Source organism: Zonotrichia albicollis, chromosome 14, assembly GCF_047830755.1.
Source record: "Zonotrichia albicollis isolate bZonAlb1 chromosome 14, bZonAlb1.hap1, whole genome shotgun sequence".
Taxonomy (NCBI): domain Eukaryota; kingdom Metazoa; phylum Chordata; class Aves; order Passeriformes; family Passerellidae; genus Zonotrichia; species Zonotrichia albicollis.
In genome coordinates, this window is record NC_133832.1 from 11,053,860 (window position 1) to 11,069,375 (window position 15,516).

The 15,516-nt window shown below is 42.3% G+C and overlaps 1 protein-coding gene across 1 annotated transcript in view; it reads right to left on the reverse strand.

Annotated features, from left to right (window-relative positions):
• Positions 1-2,387: 2,387 nt before the first annotated feature.
• Positions 2,388-15,516, reverse strand: part of SH2D1A (SH2 domain containing 1A) — a 38,565-nt gene continuing 25,436 nt past the window's right edge. Inside the window, exons 3-5 of the mRNA XM_074551550.1 lie at positions 7,212-7,275; positions 4,735-4,870; positions 2,388-4,376 (exon numbers count right to left, since the gene is read on the reverse strand). Coding sequence (XP_074407651.1) covers positions 4,336-4,376; positions 4,735-4,870; positions 7,212-7,275 — 241 coding nt within the window. The 3' untranslated portion in view covers positions 2,388-4,335. The remainder of the gene's footprint in view (positions 4,377-4,734; positions 4,871-7,211; positions 7,276-15,516) is intronic.

Consider the following 15,516-nt stretch of genomic DNA (forward strand, 5'->3'; position numbering starts at 1 on the left):
GTGTCCTTGACAGTATTTTACTTGTATGAACCATGATAAAACATTAAAATCTTCATACTCTTCTGGCAGAAGTGTCAATAAACAAGAACGAGAAGCATAGCATACAATATATGTCAAAGTAATGTTCCTTTTTAGCTTTCTCATCAACAGTAAAAAATGTTTACAATGTATGCCAAGATCTTCACTTTCTGTCTAACACCAGTTAGAGGTTCTGATCTTACAGAAATTGTGTTATAATGGCCTCAGCCTCGTTGCTAGGAAACAATAGATCCCAATTTTTTTATTCCTGCTCTAACTCCTGTGCTGAATAGTGACTGGATACTGTACAGGTTTATGTTATATGGCTGCAGTTAAATGGTCTGATGCATTTTGCTCTGGGTTTCAGACCAGAAGCATGCATTTTCTACAAGAACATCCCAGCAACACACTGTAAATATTGAAAGTTAATATATTATGTGTCGATATTTGAAAAAGAAAGTACTTTGACTATTTCATTTTTAAAAAATAAAGGTGCAAACTTATGGCATGTGATGCTGTCTTTTATTTCATCGGTTTACATCAGTATTTGAGATATTCTGGTCATGTCAGTAAAAGGTACTTCCAAGAGCTAAATGAAAACTTCAGCCAATATTGATTGACTCAAAAGTTGGGGGCAGGATGTTGCTTAGCAAGATTTAATTTTCATTCTGATTCCCAAAGTTCATGCTTATAACTCTGCAGGTTTCACTGCAGGTGAAATCCCAGCCAGTTTCTGTGTAAAGGTTATTATATTTCATCAAAGGAAATGTGAGAGAGAAAAAATACTGCCTTAAATGCCTTTGCACTCCTGATAACAGTGTGAGTGAAGTCAATGTTGCTGGCAGTGTGAGTAGCAAAGTTTAAGTATCTGCATGTTCTTTAGAGCTGCCTCAAATAGATGATGATGAATGATTCTGTGTTCTCAAAAGTATGTGCCCAGGAAAATAAAACATTAAAAGCCCAGTACATGCAGCAGAGAGAAGGAGCACATGAATGGAGGGGCACAAGGAATGCATAAGGCTAAAGGAAAGGTTACATGGTGAAAAACCATGGAACAGCTGGGCTGGGTAGGAACCAAGCAGGAGGGCTGAGGCTGTGCTGGGTGGATGAGAAGGAAGTGATTCCAAAGGGGTGGGTGCTCCAGTAGAAAAGGGAAGAAAACCAGCCTGGGATATTGTATTGATTGAATGCTGCAGGAGGGCTGTCACAGGCACAGGCAGGGAGCAGGGGAGGCAAAGGCAGAGCTGAGAGGAGCAGCATTGTCTGTGCTGGGGAGGGGCCAGAACTGGGGCAGCACCGTGAGCTACAAAGCCACTTGCAGAGCTGGGGCTGTGGCAGCGAGGGGACGGGGCGGGAGGGCTGGCAGGGGAACAGAGCACAGTGAGGGACTGTGCCCTGTGGGGCTGCAGCCTGAAGGAGATGGTGGGAGGGAAGCAGCAGGCAATACTGACATCATGTGGGAAGTCATACCAACAAAATGCAGCTGCTGCTCTCTAAAAGGATCTGTAGCTCATGACACCTAAGTCATTGTAGGAAATCAATATAATTTCCAAATTACTGTTGCCATAACCAAGCATCTACTTCTTGTCTCACAGGCACCACCAGCTTCTCTCTGTTTCCACCTTGTTTAAGCCTACAGCAATTCCAGACACTTGGGTACCCAAAAGAAACAATACAAGCCTTTGTCTTAATAATTTACACTAGAAACTGAAACGACATTCTCAGCTTTAAACAGAAATGGCATCTTCTGGCCTATTTTATGTATTTTTCAGAAGAACAATGCACTTCTGGAGTCAACCACAGGCAAACCAGTTATCCTCAGCTGACTGCACTGCAAAGCGGCTGAGCAGCTGCTGCTTGTGTACTGCAGGTTTTCCACATGCAGCCTCAGCCTCGAGTCAAGAGGGGACAGTTCAATAGGAAACAGCCCCTGGGCAGAGTTCTTCCCACTGCATGCATCCCTACACGGTGCAATCATCTGCCAGGGATGATTCCCAGGCACACCTGTTCCTGCTCCCAGGAGAGGCCAGGTGAATGAGGGGTGTACACCCAGCACTCGGAAAGCAGAAGAGCTCCCTGGGAAGGCTGGGGCTGCACACACGCACTGCCAGCACCCAGCAGCTCAGCAGGCTTTGCAAAGCTGGAGAGGAACTGCCAGGGACCAGATGCTGCAGGCTCACAGCAGGCTGGGAAACCTTTAAGGCAGGGAGGAGAAGGGAAAGCTTCAATGGGCACAAGTGACAGCAAACCAGCCAGTGCATTTGCTGAGTTATGTAACGATAAAAAAAGCCTTTAAATATTTTACGAAAGAGAAAATCATGCTGGATCTGCCACTGTATGGCACTGTATTAAGGTAAGACTAATTTCAACCAACAAGCACACATACAAAAAAGGCACAGAGCAACACATGTACATGCAGTGTAAAATATGATGGGACAGTTCACTGTAGATGAAATTTGGCCTTCAATTAGACAGAAACAGAGTAATGAACTGAAAATGCCTCAACCACAACTTTGCAACATTGTTGCCCAGTAGTCCCTGTTAAGACCAGGCTGTTCATTTATTGCACTTATTCCTATTTACAAAAAATTTGAGCTTCCTAGAAAATCTTTTATTGTTTGCACTGTCTCACTCACACACTCAGAGGGAGTAAAAAGGTAAACATTTCAGCCTTATCAAATGTTACTTGGAGCATCCACCTCCACCTTGCTGCATCATGGACTTGCAGCCCACTTAGTTCTGTCATTGTTCACACCCAACTTGCCTTTAGTGAGGTGAAAACAAGGCAGGTGTGGGGCCTCTTGCTGTGCCACCAAGCTGCAGGTGACAGTGTCTGGTGAAATTCAGTCAGTTATGCTCTCCCTGAGTCTGTAGCCTGGCATTTCTGGAAAAAGCCTCTTTGTCTTAGGAAATAGTTTTAGCCTTCCAAGATCTGCAGAAGAGACATGTATAGGCATAAAACATAACCAGAGCAACCCAAAGGTGCCTATACAATGTTTAAGGGTTGTTTTTCTGTAATTACATATATTTTTGTAGACCATTTGTAATCACTGTTAGTCGTCTGCTTTGGAAGGGAGCATGTGAGACTCCCATTCTTTTGGTAGTCAGGACCATTCCTGTTTGTTGAAGCATGGCCATTGGTGGCACAAAACGGCCATCTGGAGCAGATGCATCCCCCTTGCACACAAGCAAGGCTGGGCCCTAGCTGGGGTCCCTCCAAAGCCCACAGGAACTCACACAAACCCACCTGGCAAAAACCCACCTAGAGATAGTCTGGACTGTGGACAGCAGTGCAACACAGCCCTGTCTCCTCAAACACAGCCCTGTCTCCTCAAACACAGCCCTGTCTCCTCAAACAAGAGGGCCATAGGACACCCAGACTGTTCAAAAGTGTTTCCTGCTGTCTGCCAGTCCATTAGCCCAGTGCCATCTCACTTGTTTCACCCCAAGTGCAAAAGGCACATCCTCTGAGTTCTCCAGTAGCCTCACCTAACTCTGCACAGCTGAATCCTCTGGATTCAAAACTCCCTCCAGGAGCCCAGCAGCAGCATGGAAACAGACAGAGAGGAAAAGAAAAGCTGTCATGCAAAAATAATTTATTTTTTTAACTTGTATGCAAGGATGGTTTGTTTCAAGTACAGGGAACACCTAAAAGCAAAGAACAAGGCTTTCCACTTCATTGGTGTTCTTGGTTACTCTGTGCATTACTTATGTTCTTGGTCATTGGTGAAAATTATGGATTTTGTTAGAGGGCAGAGCAACTGCTTTGATGGGAAATCAGTTATTGGGGATCCTCATGGTATCACATCTGGAATATCTTTAGGAACTGTATGAATGACAAACACACAGCCCATCCAAGGCAAGGACACTTTAATGTAAAAAATTCTCCTAAGGTTATGAAAGGAGACTTGCCCAATTCTGCATAAATGCCAACCAGAACAAAGCAAAGCAGGATTCAAAGTTAAGCAATGTAAAATTAATAACTAATTATTAATTAAGAACTGATCTTGAAGGGAGAAATGTTTTTACTTGACAGTACAAAGAGGGAAAAAAAGACATAAAGGATTTAGCAGTTCATAGGTTTTTATCCTCTCTTGGGAAAAACAAAAACAAAAAATATCCCACCCTAACTTCAAAGTACTCTGAAATCTAAACTTCTACATCTTAAGCAATAAATTCTATGAAATACACATTTCTGCAAATGTTACAAGAAAACTCACAGAGTTGTATTTACTATCATATAAATCATTCTGTTTTAAAGCATAGATTAGAGGAGATGCTGGAAGATGTGGTTATGTCACACTTGGGGAGACATCCTCAAGATGGCTGCAGGTGGAAGTCATAGCCTTCATTCCTCCCTAAGAGAAATAATCACAAACATTTGAACAGATGAACACTGTAAGCAAATGGACAGTCCAGAAGGGTCATACCTCCATGGGCAAGGGTGGTGGTGAGGGAAGGCAGCCATTGCTGCCCTAGCACTCAGGAATACATATTCAAAATCCATTTTCTTATCACATTGACAGGCCCTGTCTGTAATGAGCACCTGAGTGGCAACATTTCAAATTACACTATAGCAAAGTTAGTGACATTTTTGGCAATGTCACTCTGCTGGCCAGTTCAGGTCAAATATACAAGTAAGTCTAAGACCTCGATCCCTGCCACCATGGAGGGCTCTGCTCAGCTGCAGCCAAGGTTTCCTCCCCCCACCAGTACCTGAGGAGTAGTTGGCTTTCACGTGGTTGACAACTGGGTTCTGCAGGGGTGTTACAATGCCTTGGTTGGGTTTCTGGAAGGCTGAAATGAGGTTGTGCACTTTCCGAAAGAGCCTCCGGGGGACCCCGGGCGCCGTCTGCAAAGCCAGAGGGGGAGAGGTGAGGAGGGTGCTGGGCACCCTGTGCTGGCACACAGGCCTTGTGCTCAGAAATGCACACAGCTCCCAGGGAAGGAACCAGCCATGGATGTGAACCCCTGATGTGCCAGTTCCAGGTGAGTCAATGAGCCACACTGCTCTCTGCTTTCCCGGGGCCATCCCAGCCTTCCCACACTGAGCAGTTCCCAGCAGCATGGAGATAGAAAGGCGCAAGAGGGACAATTTCTTAATCACTACAAGAGAATCTCACACTAATTACCCACAGTCACCGGCCATACTAATTAGACAGACTTACAAGTGACCCTTTGCTGTTTCTGACCCTGACTTAATGTAGTCAGTGATTTAACCTCCTTACCAATAACTTTTTAGCCTGCATAAGTAAAATAGTTCCATCCTAGAAACACCAGTGAGAAAACCTAGAGAGCAGCCTGGGCTTACTATAGAGAGGGAGTCCTCACACCCCTAAATTCCAGCAAGGACACAGCATCTTTGCAAACCCTTCTTGGAGCATTCATTGTTGGCTTATGTGTTCATTGAGTATTCCTGTCTACTTCTTGTACAAAGACAGCAGCCAAATGTTACCTATTTATTAAAAGTGAGACTCTTTCTATCTCTCTACATTAGCAATTTTTCAAACAGTATTAAATGAAACTATGTGTGCTTTTAATCAAAAATCCAACATTTGTGTTAAATCCTTCAGGGCAGTCTTATAATAACTCCTCTTCACCGAAGTCAAGGGAGGACAAGCATGGGTCCTGCCAGCATAGTCCCACTCAGGGGACACTGCTCTCACCCAGCAGCTGTGAGCTACATTCAGCCTCCCTGGCACCAGCTGGAATCTTCACTCTGGCTGAGATTCCACAGCACTGTTTTAAATTCCCTACCTCATCCTTGAAAGATGGGTGTGATCTGAGCTTGCTCAGACTAACCAGCCACAGGGAAGGAAGCAGAAGCAGGAAAGGACCAGCTGCCTCTGGAGTCTGTTTTGGCTTGCAGGCACACTCTGTGGGGATCAGCTGGACCTAGGCTGCTGTGTCTAACAGCTGAAGCCAGCATGGTCTTAGGAACATTTACTTTAAAGTTTCTGTTCCATAAGGGAAGGGTTGGCATCATGGATCTGTAGCTAGAACCTTCTCCTGCAGAGGATGTACAGAGAAGCCTGGGCCTTCAGCACACATATGATGTGAAATTCGGGTAAGGTTTGCCTAAAATACAGCCAGGGAAAGCCCAAAAGCCACACATAGAGTGCCAGTGGAGGTCACAGGCCGGACATCATAGCAGGTCTATATAGCACCAGAAAACCTCACTGCAGAGGCTGATCCCATCTGGGGCTAGAGGAGGCTGCAGCCTCAGCCAGGGAATTACCCTCCACACAGGTGGAGTCCTGAAATCCTTCCATAGATAACAGTGCTTACCCTGGCAGGATGGGTGCACTGTCACCTTCACCCTGTCCTGAAAACTTCTGTCTTGGGCACTACAAATCCTAACCCGTACATCAACCTCCTGATGTCTGATAGAAAGAATTACTGGGCACTATTCCCAAGGGTCACATGGATAATTATCTACTCCACAGTAATGTCAGTCATTTCCATCCCCTGATCTGTTCAGAGTAACCCCAAGAACCAGTTTTGTGTTCCAGAATCACCTCTAATACAGTAATGGCCAAGGCATTATGCCTGTCTAGAAATTATATAATATTTGAAATAAATGTTCATTAACATACAAACAGAAAGCTAATTATGAATTAATACACAGAGTACATCCAAAGGGAAAAAAAAATCATAAAATAAATAGAGATTAACATCCCAATTTCATCAACCTAAATGTTGTCTGTATTACAAATAATGTTTTTGTGCACCCAAATTACCAGTTTCCCATCAGATGAGTGAAAATATATTTTGTATCAAGACTTGGCTGTATTTTGCACTAATGATGAATTGATCTGGATTAATGAATTAAAACTCTGTACATTGAAAATTATTTCTTTAATATTCTGACATTGATGGTACATAGGATAGACGGAAACAGATTGTGCTTGTCAAATTATAAAACCACAATATTTTTGCCATTTAAAATGATGCAAAATGATGCACTATTGCATTATGCAACAGCTGAAATGAAACAGGGAATTAATTTATGAGTTCTAGACTGTCAGAAGCGGCACCAAGACATCTTACTGATGGATGCACTCTAGATCGATTACCATCAATGAAAATCAGACTAGGCAGAAACATGAATAATTTGAATATATTTCATTAGATCTATAATCTATATCAAGCAGGATGTACAAATTTTCAGAAGGGAAAGGAGAAGTACACACCTCAGCACTCCAGGATCCAGCTTCTGTCTGGGACACTCTGTAGGTATAAACATAACCCTGATGCCTGTGGGGAAAAAAAAAAAAAAAAGGTATTTATTATTCATGTGTCCTGACAGTTTTCACAAGAACTACACTGTTATGTGAGAATTAGCTCATTTGCTAACTTTTCCTTAAAGATAAATTCAGCTCTAAAGGCTCTAGGTAGCTAAAAAACCACTGGATAGATGCAGTGTTAAATCTACTGGGTTTTTTTGGGATGAGAGGGACTGGTCTGACCCGGATCTAGTTTAGCAGTATTCAGTTATTTTAGGTTAAATGGTGTTGCTTCTATTCCTTCCTCAGCATTTTTATTAATTTTTTTCAGTGATGTCCTTTCACTGACACACACCAGAAACACTTTGCCTACAAAAAGAGAAGGTGTATTATTGACAGGTGGCATTACCGTTCTGTGACTTGCTTAAATCCAGATGTTAACAGCAGCAATTACTGTAATTTATTTGGAAAACTACACCTAAAAAAAGGACTTAAATCAATTACTCTTTGCTTTGCCCATATGTTCCCAACTTTCAAATACTGTCTCCAAAAAGAGACATATAAGGCTATGGAATCTTCCCTCTTTTAAAATCAAAGTCTTTGGGGAATTAGCCATAGACTATTAACACAAGGCACAACTCGTGCCAAAGTCACTCTTGCTTCTCTCACAAACCCAACTCAGTGAATGATTTACATGGTAGATTATTACACTAATATCCAAAAATTTAACTCAGAAACAATTAATAGAGGCTCCATGGGTACAGCATTAGTTTAGATGGTATCAGATAAGAAAGACTGTATTGAATTCAAGCAGCATTTGGATGGTGCTCTCAGGCACATGGTGTGATTCTTGGGATGTCCTCTGCTGTGCCAGGAATTGGACTCAATGATGGGACACCCACTGGGTCCCTTCTAACTCAGCATATCCTATTATTCTATGCTTCTGTTTCACACTACATACATTTACATGAATACACAGCAGGATTTGAAGGACCATTCCCTATTTTGCCATCAATTCTTATTCTTAAGAAAGCAGAAATATACTGTATTTACTTCCAGTTATGCATGACATTATAGCAGCTACTACAAAAATATGAGAAACCATCAGTGACACAGACATCATATGATTGCAATTACTCATGATCTGTGTCAAATTCCTGTTTAAAAGTCATTACAGCAACCTTTGCAAAGTGGTGGCTGGTATAATAGAAGGAAGTTGTTAAGAGCTGGCACTTTGCTACAACCCAGCAAAGTGGGAGCAAAATGCCTGTGATGATTTGAGAACTCTGCCCCCACCACTTGAGTCCCAGTGTGATTAGGCACAGAGGTGAAGGACACAAAGCCATCCCCTCCCACCCAGGCTGCTGCAAGGACAAGCTCCCTGTGCACAGCTGAGACACTGCCCTCCTCTCCTCAAGTATGGGAATGTGCCTGATAGTGCCCCACAATCACACCACAGCTTCATCCACCTCTTCATGCCTACCTAGAGAGCCTTCTCCCTGACTTTCTGTACACCACCAGACATGGAAAGCAGCTGGCCATGCTCACAGAAACCTAAGGAGGAAAACAGCCATCACTGGTTTTCCCCTCTTTTTTTCCCCAGCAAACTGCAGTCCATCAGGGATTTGGACCTTGGGAAGAAACATGAACAGGTTGCTGCTGTGGCTGCAGGAGGAGGGGAGAATGTGGAGCTGCTTTCCTGTCCATGCCATAGCACCATGGTCAGTGGTGTTTGAAGCCACAACTCAAGCCCAGTTGGCTAAAAGCACATTCCTCTAAGCCACTAGATTATGTATGTTCTTGTTCTGGGAACCCAGTGTCTCCCTTTAGGGCCCTCAGACAGTCTTGTACCATCTCTTCTTAAAGACTGACAGCTGGGCTTGTGTCATCAGCTTTCTATAACATTATGTTCACATGAATCTTTTATTTTAAATCACAAGGAGGTTTGCTGTACCTAAACATGTACAATACCAGCCAACACACAGTTACTGAAATGAGGATTTTACAGGCCATAATGTACTGGAAAATACCAGAGAGGTCCTGGCATTTTGTTCCATCTCTTTGAAGTGGGTATTTAACCTTTTACACAGTGATTTTTTTCAAGTCTCAAATCTGCCAGTATGATTCTACACATCTAAAACTCATTGTCTTGACTTCTATTTTCAGTATTACACTGTGCACAAGGATATGAGCAACCTGGTCTAGTGGGTGGCATCCCTGCCCACATCAGGACAAGCTGGAACTAGATGATTAGATGAACTAGGGGATGTTTAAAGTCCCTTCCAATCCAAGCCATTTTATGATCCTATGATTCTACTACCCTTACTTGATTCTTGGTTTTCCCAAAGGTTTTCCCAACTGCTTCAGTCTCTTTAAAATCTGATTTTTCCACAAACAGCACGGTTATCTGGAAAGTCCCTATTTGTTGTTTCTTTCACTGTTTTCTCTACATAAGAGGTTGCATGAGTTGAAGAGGTTGAGGGGCTGTGGTGCTGGTCTGACTCTGAGCTGTCTGTTGGCTCTCAGCACTATACCAGAAAGGTTTTCTAAGCAGAATGAATTGAAAAATAGAGGTCACATAAAATAATATTCAGTATTGAAGTATGGTGAGATACAATGCAGCTATCCTGCATTTTTCAAAATATCACACTGTAAAATATTTCAGCTGAGCACAGGGAAAGCACAAAGAATAGTTCAGATTAAAAGCCCATGAGGTTTGAAAAAGGAACAAGAATTTGAAAAGATGGATGCTTTGAGCCCAGTGTGGAGAATGGGAAGAGAATGACATTTTTATCACAGCTTCCTGAGGGACAAGTGAGAGCTCTCCACTCTCTTGGAAAATGTTCATGTTTCTCCCAGAGAAGGAAAGACTGAAAGGTCTGAGGGATTTTACTGTGCTTAAGTTGAAAAACACAATATTATCATCTGTTATTGGCTCTGAAGCCACCAGGAAAGCAAGACCCTGTGTAAATGGGAGATGACCTGGACATCCCCATCTGCCTCTGCAGAGGCAATGCACAAAGGAAGGAAGGAAGGTGAATTTTGTTCAGAGGATGCACTGCTAGATCTTCCCGTTGAACTACTTTCCATTGGGACCTTGGTCTCCACAAAATGAATTATAGCTCTTCTGATAAGTTCTCTCCCAATGAATGTGATCTTATCAAAACTTTCTGTCATGCAGCAGGAACTTACTTCATTACCACTTCAAAGAGTGTTTTACCTTCCATACTTAGTGATATGATTTTGGGTGAAGTTTACTGCTATATGGGCAAAAGCCACGCATGAGAAAGGTTTTTATGATTTAATCTACCTTACATGAACTAAGATCAGTGTGGGCTGAAGGAAGATCAAGGTGTTTTTCTTGAAAGAAAAATTATATACACAAACTAAAATTGAGATTGCAGAGGACATTACCTTCAAAAGAGTAAAGCATGTAAGACTGGAAAAAAGCAGGTGAAAAAATTCATTTACTGAAGCTTAAGTCTCAGGAAATGAGAATTTCCCCTGCTAAAGTGAGAGGACAGCTCAATTTTCTACATTTTCTCTCTTCAGAGCAGAAAAAAAGCTCCTAGAGAGACACAATGTTCCTATAGGTGGTGTGAGCTCAGGGAGCACTCTCAGTGACACTGGTGTATCAGCACATCTTGGAGGAGGACCAGTCCATGACACCCAGGTAAAGATTCACTGAGGGGCTCCCCCATTGCTTCACCTGTCCCAAGCACAGACACAGCCCCACTCACAACAGCAAAGCTCCTCTCTCCTGTCAGTGAAGCTCAGGGGAGAGAAATAATCATGAATTAATATCTTGATGAGGCTGTATAAGTTTTTGATCATAGGCAAAAAATACCAGAATGCTGGTGAGGGGAAGCAGAAAAGAGCCACTGCTGTAAGGACAATACCAGACAGCACTTATGAAACAGTGCTTTGGTCACTACTAATGACATTTTTGTGACATCTCACTTTTCTTTTGTCTCCATAGGGAAGGATATGTTATACCAGCTGGGAACTGCATTAACACAGGCTCTGTTTCAATACTTTCCCTTGGAAAACTTTTTCAAAGGAAAACCTAGAAAGAGTTGCTGTTACAGGAATACTTTATATTATAGGCTTCTTTTTTCTTTATAGCCAGATAATTCCTCCCAAAGAGTTACCAAGGCATCGTTCACAGATGACACACTGAAACACCATCTGTCTACGTGTCCTCTCCATTCCTCCTTTTTAGCTGTGATCAGACCTGTTAAAGCTGCATTTACTTTAACAGGTGAATGATTACAATCTTCTGCACCATTGAAATAGCCCGAGGACATTACATGCATGCTGCAGATTAAAATTAATGATGACATTTCAGCTGCATTGTATACTTTAACATCATTTCCAAATACTTTGCATCTCAGTTGGGAAATTTTTATTAAACTGATTTTTGTTCATTTCTGAGCCCAAAATTCAACACATTAAAAGGGAGAAAGACAGAGACAAGGGAAAGCCATGTCAGCAATAAATTACACCCATTTCTTCCTCTGTACGTATCTTTCTCTTCAGATGTCATTGTGTTAAGTCAATCAGCTCTTCTTACCTGGTACATTTACAACCTGACCTTACCTTGGGATTTCATTTTACAACATAGTTTAAGAACCAGACCATGGTGTAGCCTACAAACAATGGTTCTGAGCATTAGACTGCCCAGAGTCAGTTTCTTATAACTTTGCCACATTTCAGCATTTCAGACTGAAATTTCATTTCTTAGGTATTTGCCTCACCCTCATTTAGGGATGGAGAAGGCACAAGAGAACACGTTAGGCAAAACAGCGCTTTTCCCAATGTTTAAAAAAAAACAACCTTCTAATTGTCAGAGGAGGGGGTGCCTAGTTTTCAGAGTAAGACATACAATTTGTTTGAAAGAAGGTATATCTCTTGCTCTCTCTGAAAGCAGCAGTGGCTCTCTAGGCTGCAAGGGAAGCACCCTCTAAAGGTTGTTAGCAGTTGTAGCATCACCATGTCTGGCTATACCATGGGCACTCAGCCAAGCAGTGTCCAAATGCATGTGTGTTGCCTGGTCTAGATTAGTGAGATTCAAATCAGAAGGTAATTTAGTAATTGGGCGTCTTGGGCAGGAAGATTTGGATTAGGTGGGATGGATGTGGAAGGAAAGAAAAGGGGACCAATATCTACGCAAGCTGGGCAAGGAAACAGCACAAATATTGAACCCCTGACAGAAAGACTAAGTGAGTAAGGAAGGGGATATACAAAGGTAAAGTATGAGGGGGCTTGGTCAGGGAGAAGCACAAAATGCTGAAACAACCAGGAGCAGAAGATGGGTGTTTTGGAAGCCAAAGTTGTTTGAAATAAGGAAACAGACCTTAGCAATGCCAGCAAAGTCAGCAAGCTGTGCAGAGTAACATTGGGTAGCCTCAGAAGCCCTTCCCATGGCCCTTACACTGGGAACCCAAAGCTAGAGGGTACTGCAGGCCTGGGGCTGCTGTGTCACCTTTCTCTTCTGTGAAACAGAGCTAAACTCTCCATCTCTCAAGCAGAAACAATGCCTAGAAACCACTTAATGCTATGGAGAGGAGCAGCCCACTGCTCTGGAGAGGAGCCCTGCTGGGGACCCAAGGGGGCTCTGGAGCAGGAGTCAATGGCATGGAGCAGATGAGGACCAGAGCCAAGGCTGGAGCCACTTCTGCCCCACCACAGGCGTTTGATGTAGGTACAGATCAGCTCCTGAGTGCCCAGAGGAAACAACTTCAGGCAGTTTCCTGGTGGGCAGCCCTGGACAGGGAATGTGGGTGATGGCATGGGCACAACAGGAGATACAGAGGTGGGAGATGGCTACCACAAAGCCAAAACTCCTGAATTTAGGGGAATACACAGCAGTTCCTCAGGGCCTTTAAGCTTCTCCTCACTCTCTCCTAGAATTTGTATTTTCTTTTTGACAAACAGACTGATTCTCTCCTTATTTAGGTCGCAGCTAAGTACAGCAACTCAGAAATTACCACCCTTCAGCTAACTCAAGCTGAAGAAATAACCTTCACATTGAGATCATGTGCAAGATATAAGCTCTATGTCTGCAAGAGTGAATAAAATAGGTTAAACTGGTGTTTACAACATCTGAAAAGCCCAACGGAGTGACTGTAGCTTAAACCACAGCAGCACTTGAGTGAACACTCCTGTCACTGATTTCTGTCACTGATTCCTTTATCAACACTTCTTGTGGGAAAAATTTACCCTCAATACCACAGGAGTAATACATATTAACTTGCTGTAATGCTGTAGCATTATAAAAAAATGCATTATCTTCATTTTCTCTTCTGAAATTAACAAAAGCTTAAAAGAGAAATTTAAGTCTTGTGAAATAGCTCTGAACTTATGCAGACATTTCTGTGGAAGATTGTCAGTATCTTTACTGCTTCAACACTCCTAACTATCTGAAGAAATGCTGCTGATTTACCTAAAGAGCAAGAGTGAAGCCTTTCTGAGCGGGGTTTTATCAGTCTGGTACAAGGAGATTCCAGCCAAAAGCAATACTTTAAAGAGGAATTTCTTGAAATTCAGAAATAAAGTAAGAATTTATTCAAATCTGAGATGCTAAATAGAAGGATATTACTTTATGACAGGCCAATAACTTAGCCTCCCACTAAGTTTCATCAATTCCATGACTCAGGCTTTGCAAGAAAAGTCATTGGAATATGTGAAGGTCATTAGCCAAGTTATGCTCAGCAAAGACTACACTCATTCTGGTTAGCAGGCACCTGAAACACTCACCTTAGTAAAATTTACCATTGTGCTACAGAAGACTTTTTTTCAAAGCTGAAAACAGCGTGTGATATTTGCAAGAGCAATACTGAATTGAGAGGCTTCTTCTTTTGTTTCAAATTACGTCTTAAATGATGATGATGATTATGTGCAGTGTTATAAAAAAATGCAATTATTCTGCCATGTCTATCAAAAAGAATACATGGGAAACAAAGGAAATGTGAAGCAGAAGCTGGCTTGTGATCCTGTATTACACCTTCGTACTGTATAGCTGATGTATCTGTCTCATCAGAAAGTTTCAGCACGTTGCCTTGAACTTGTGCACCGTGGTTACAGTGACAGAAAAAATAGCACACGTAAAATCTGATAGGACTGCAGCCTATCCCTGTTGCCATTACTGTTGCTTCAAGAGCTCTAAACAGCTTTCAATTCCAGCTTTTGATTATTCTCCACAAATTTAATGCAGCACAGAACACCTGGTTTCAAACAAATCATCTGTACATACAGTTTGACAAGCACGTCGTGTTTGTCTTACTTACAGCTCTGAAACAACTACTAACATTCTCAGTATTTTCAAGCATGTGGATTTTAAAACCCAACTACAAACACTTTATCTTTGCCAATTCAGGCATGAGCTGCTTGTTCCTGCATGTGTGCTCATATATCTGTAAAGGAACATGGGGCTTTTGGCACTCTCAGGCATTTTCTTTATACATTTTTCAGGCAGGGTTGAAGAGGCTGCTCCTCAAAGTAGTCACCATTAGTGAGCCCCGTGTCCCCCATTGACTTCATTAGGAGCTGCGAGCACAGAGGATTTCTGAGTGTGCTAAAAATGTCAAACGGGGCATTGAGCAGAGAGGAAACCAAACCAGTCAAGAAAGCTCCCTGGAACAATCAGGCTTGATATTAAAACCCTGGTGTACTGTGTGTAGTGTCTAACTTGTTTATGGGTAAAACGTGTATGCTTTATAAAGCACATGCATTTCTTCTAGACCAGTTCTCAGGAACAACAAAAATCTTGCTTTTCAGTTCAACTCTAAAAACTTCCAGGAAAGAGTTGTGTACCTCTGTTGACATATTCCCAACATCCTTAAAGTAGATATTATCAATTCAATAATGATATTCATACAATGAAGACCCAGGAGCATCTGGTATTAAAATCTTTGCCAAAATTTGAAAGCAGCACCTCTGTTTGCAAGAGCCCCAGAGCATACAATTGCAAATCAAAACCTTTCTACTCTTCCATGCATTGTTTAATTGTGGTCTTAAAATATTTTTGAAAGTGGGTCCTTTGTGCTTTGCTGCAGTCACACCAAGAAAATATTCATTGTCTCTTTGAAAGCTTTCAGGCACACCACGTGCACATCCCAGCTTCAGAAAGTGGAAAGTGGCATTCAAGGGAGATAAATCAGTAGCTCAGGAGAAACAAAGAAGAGAGAAAGCAGAGAGTTTTCTAGATGAATGCTCCAACAGGGCCCTGCCTGCTGCAGTTACCCACCTCTATAGGTCAGGTTTTATGCTA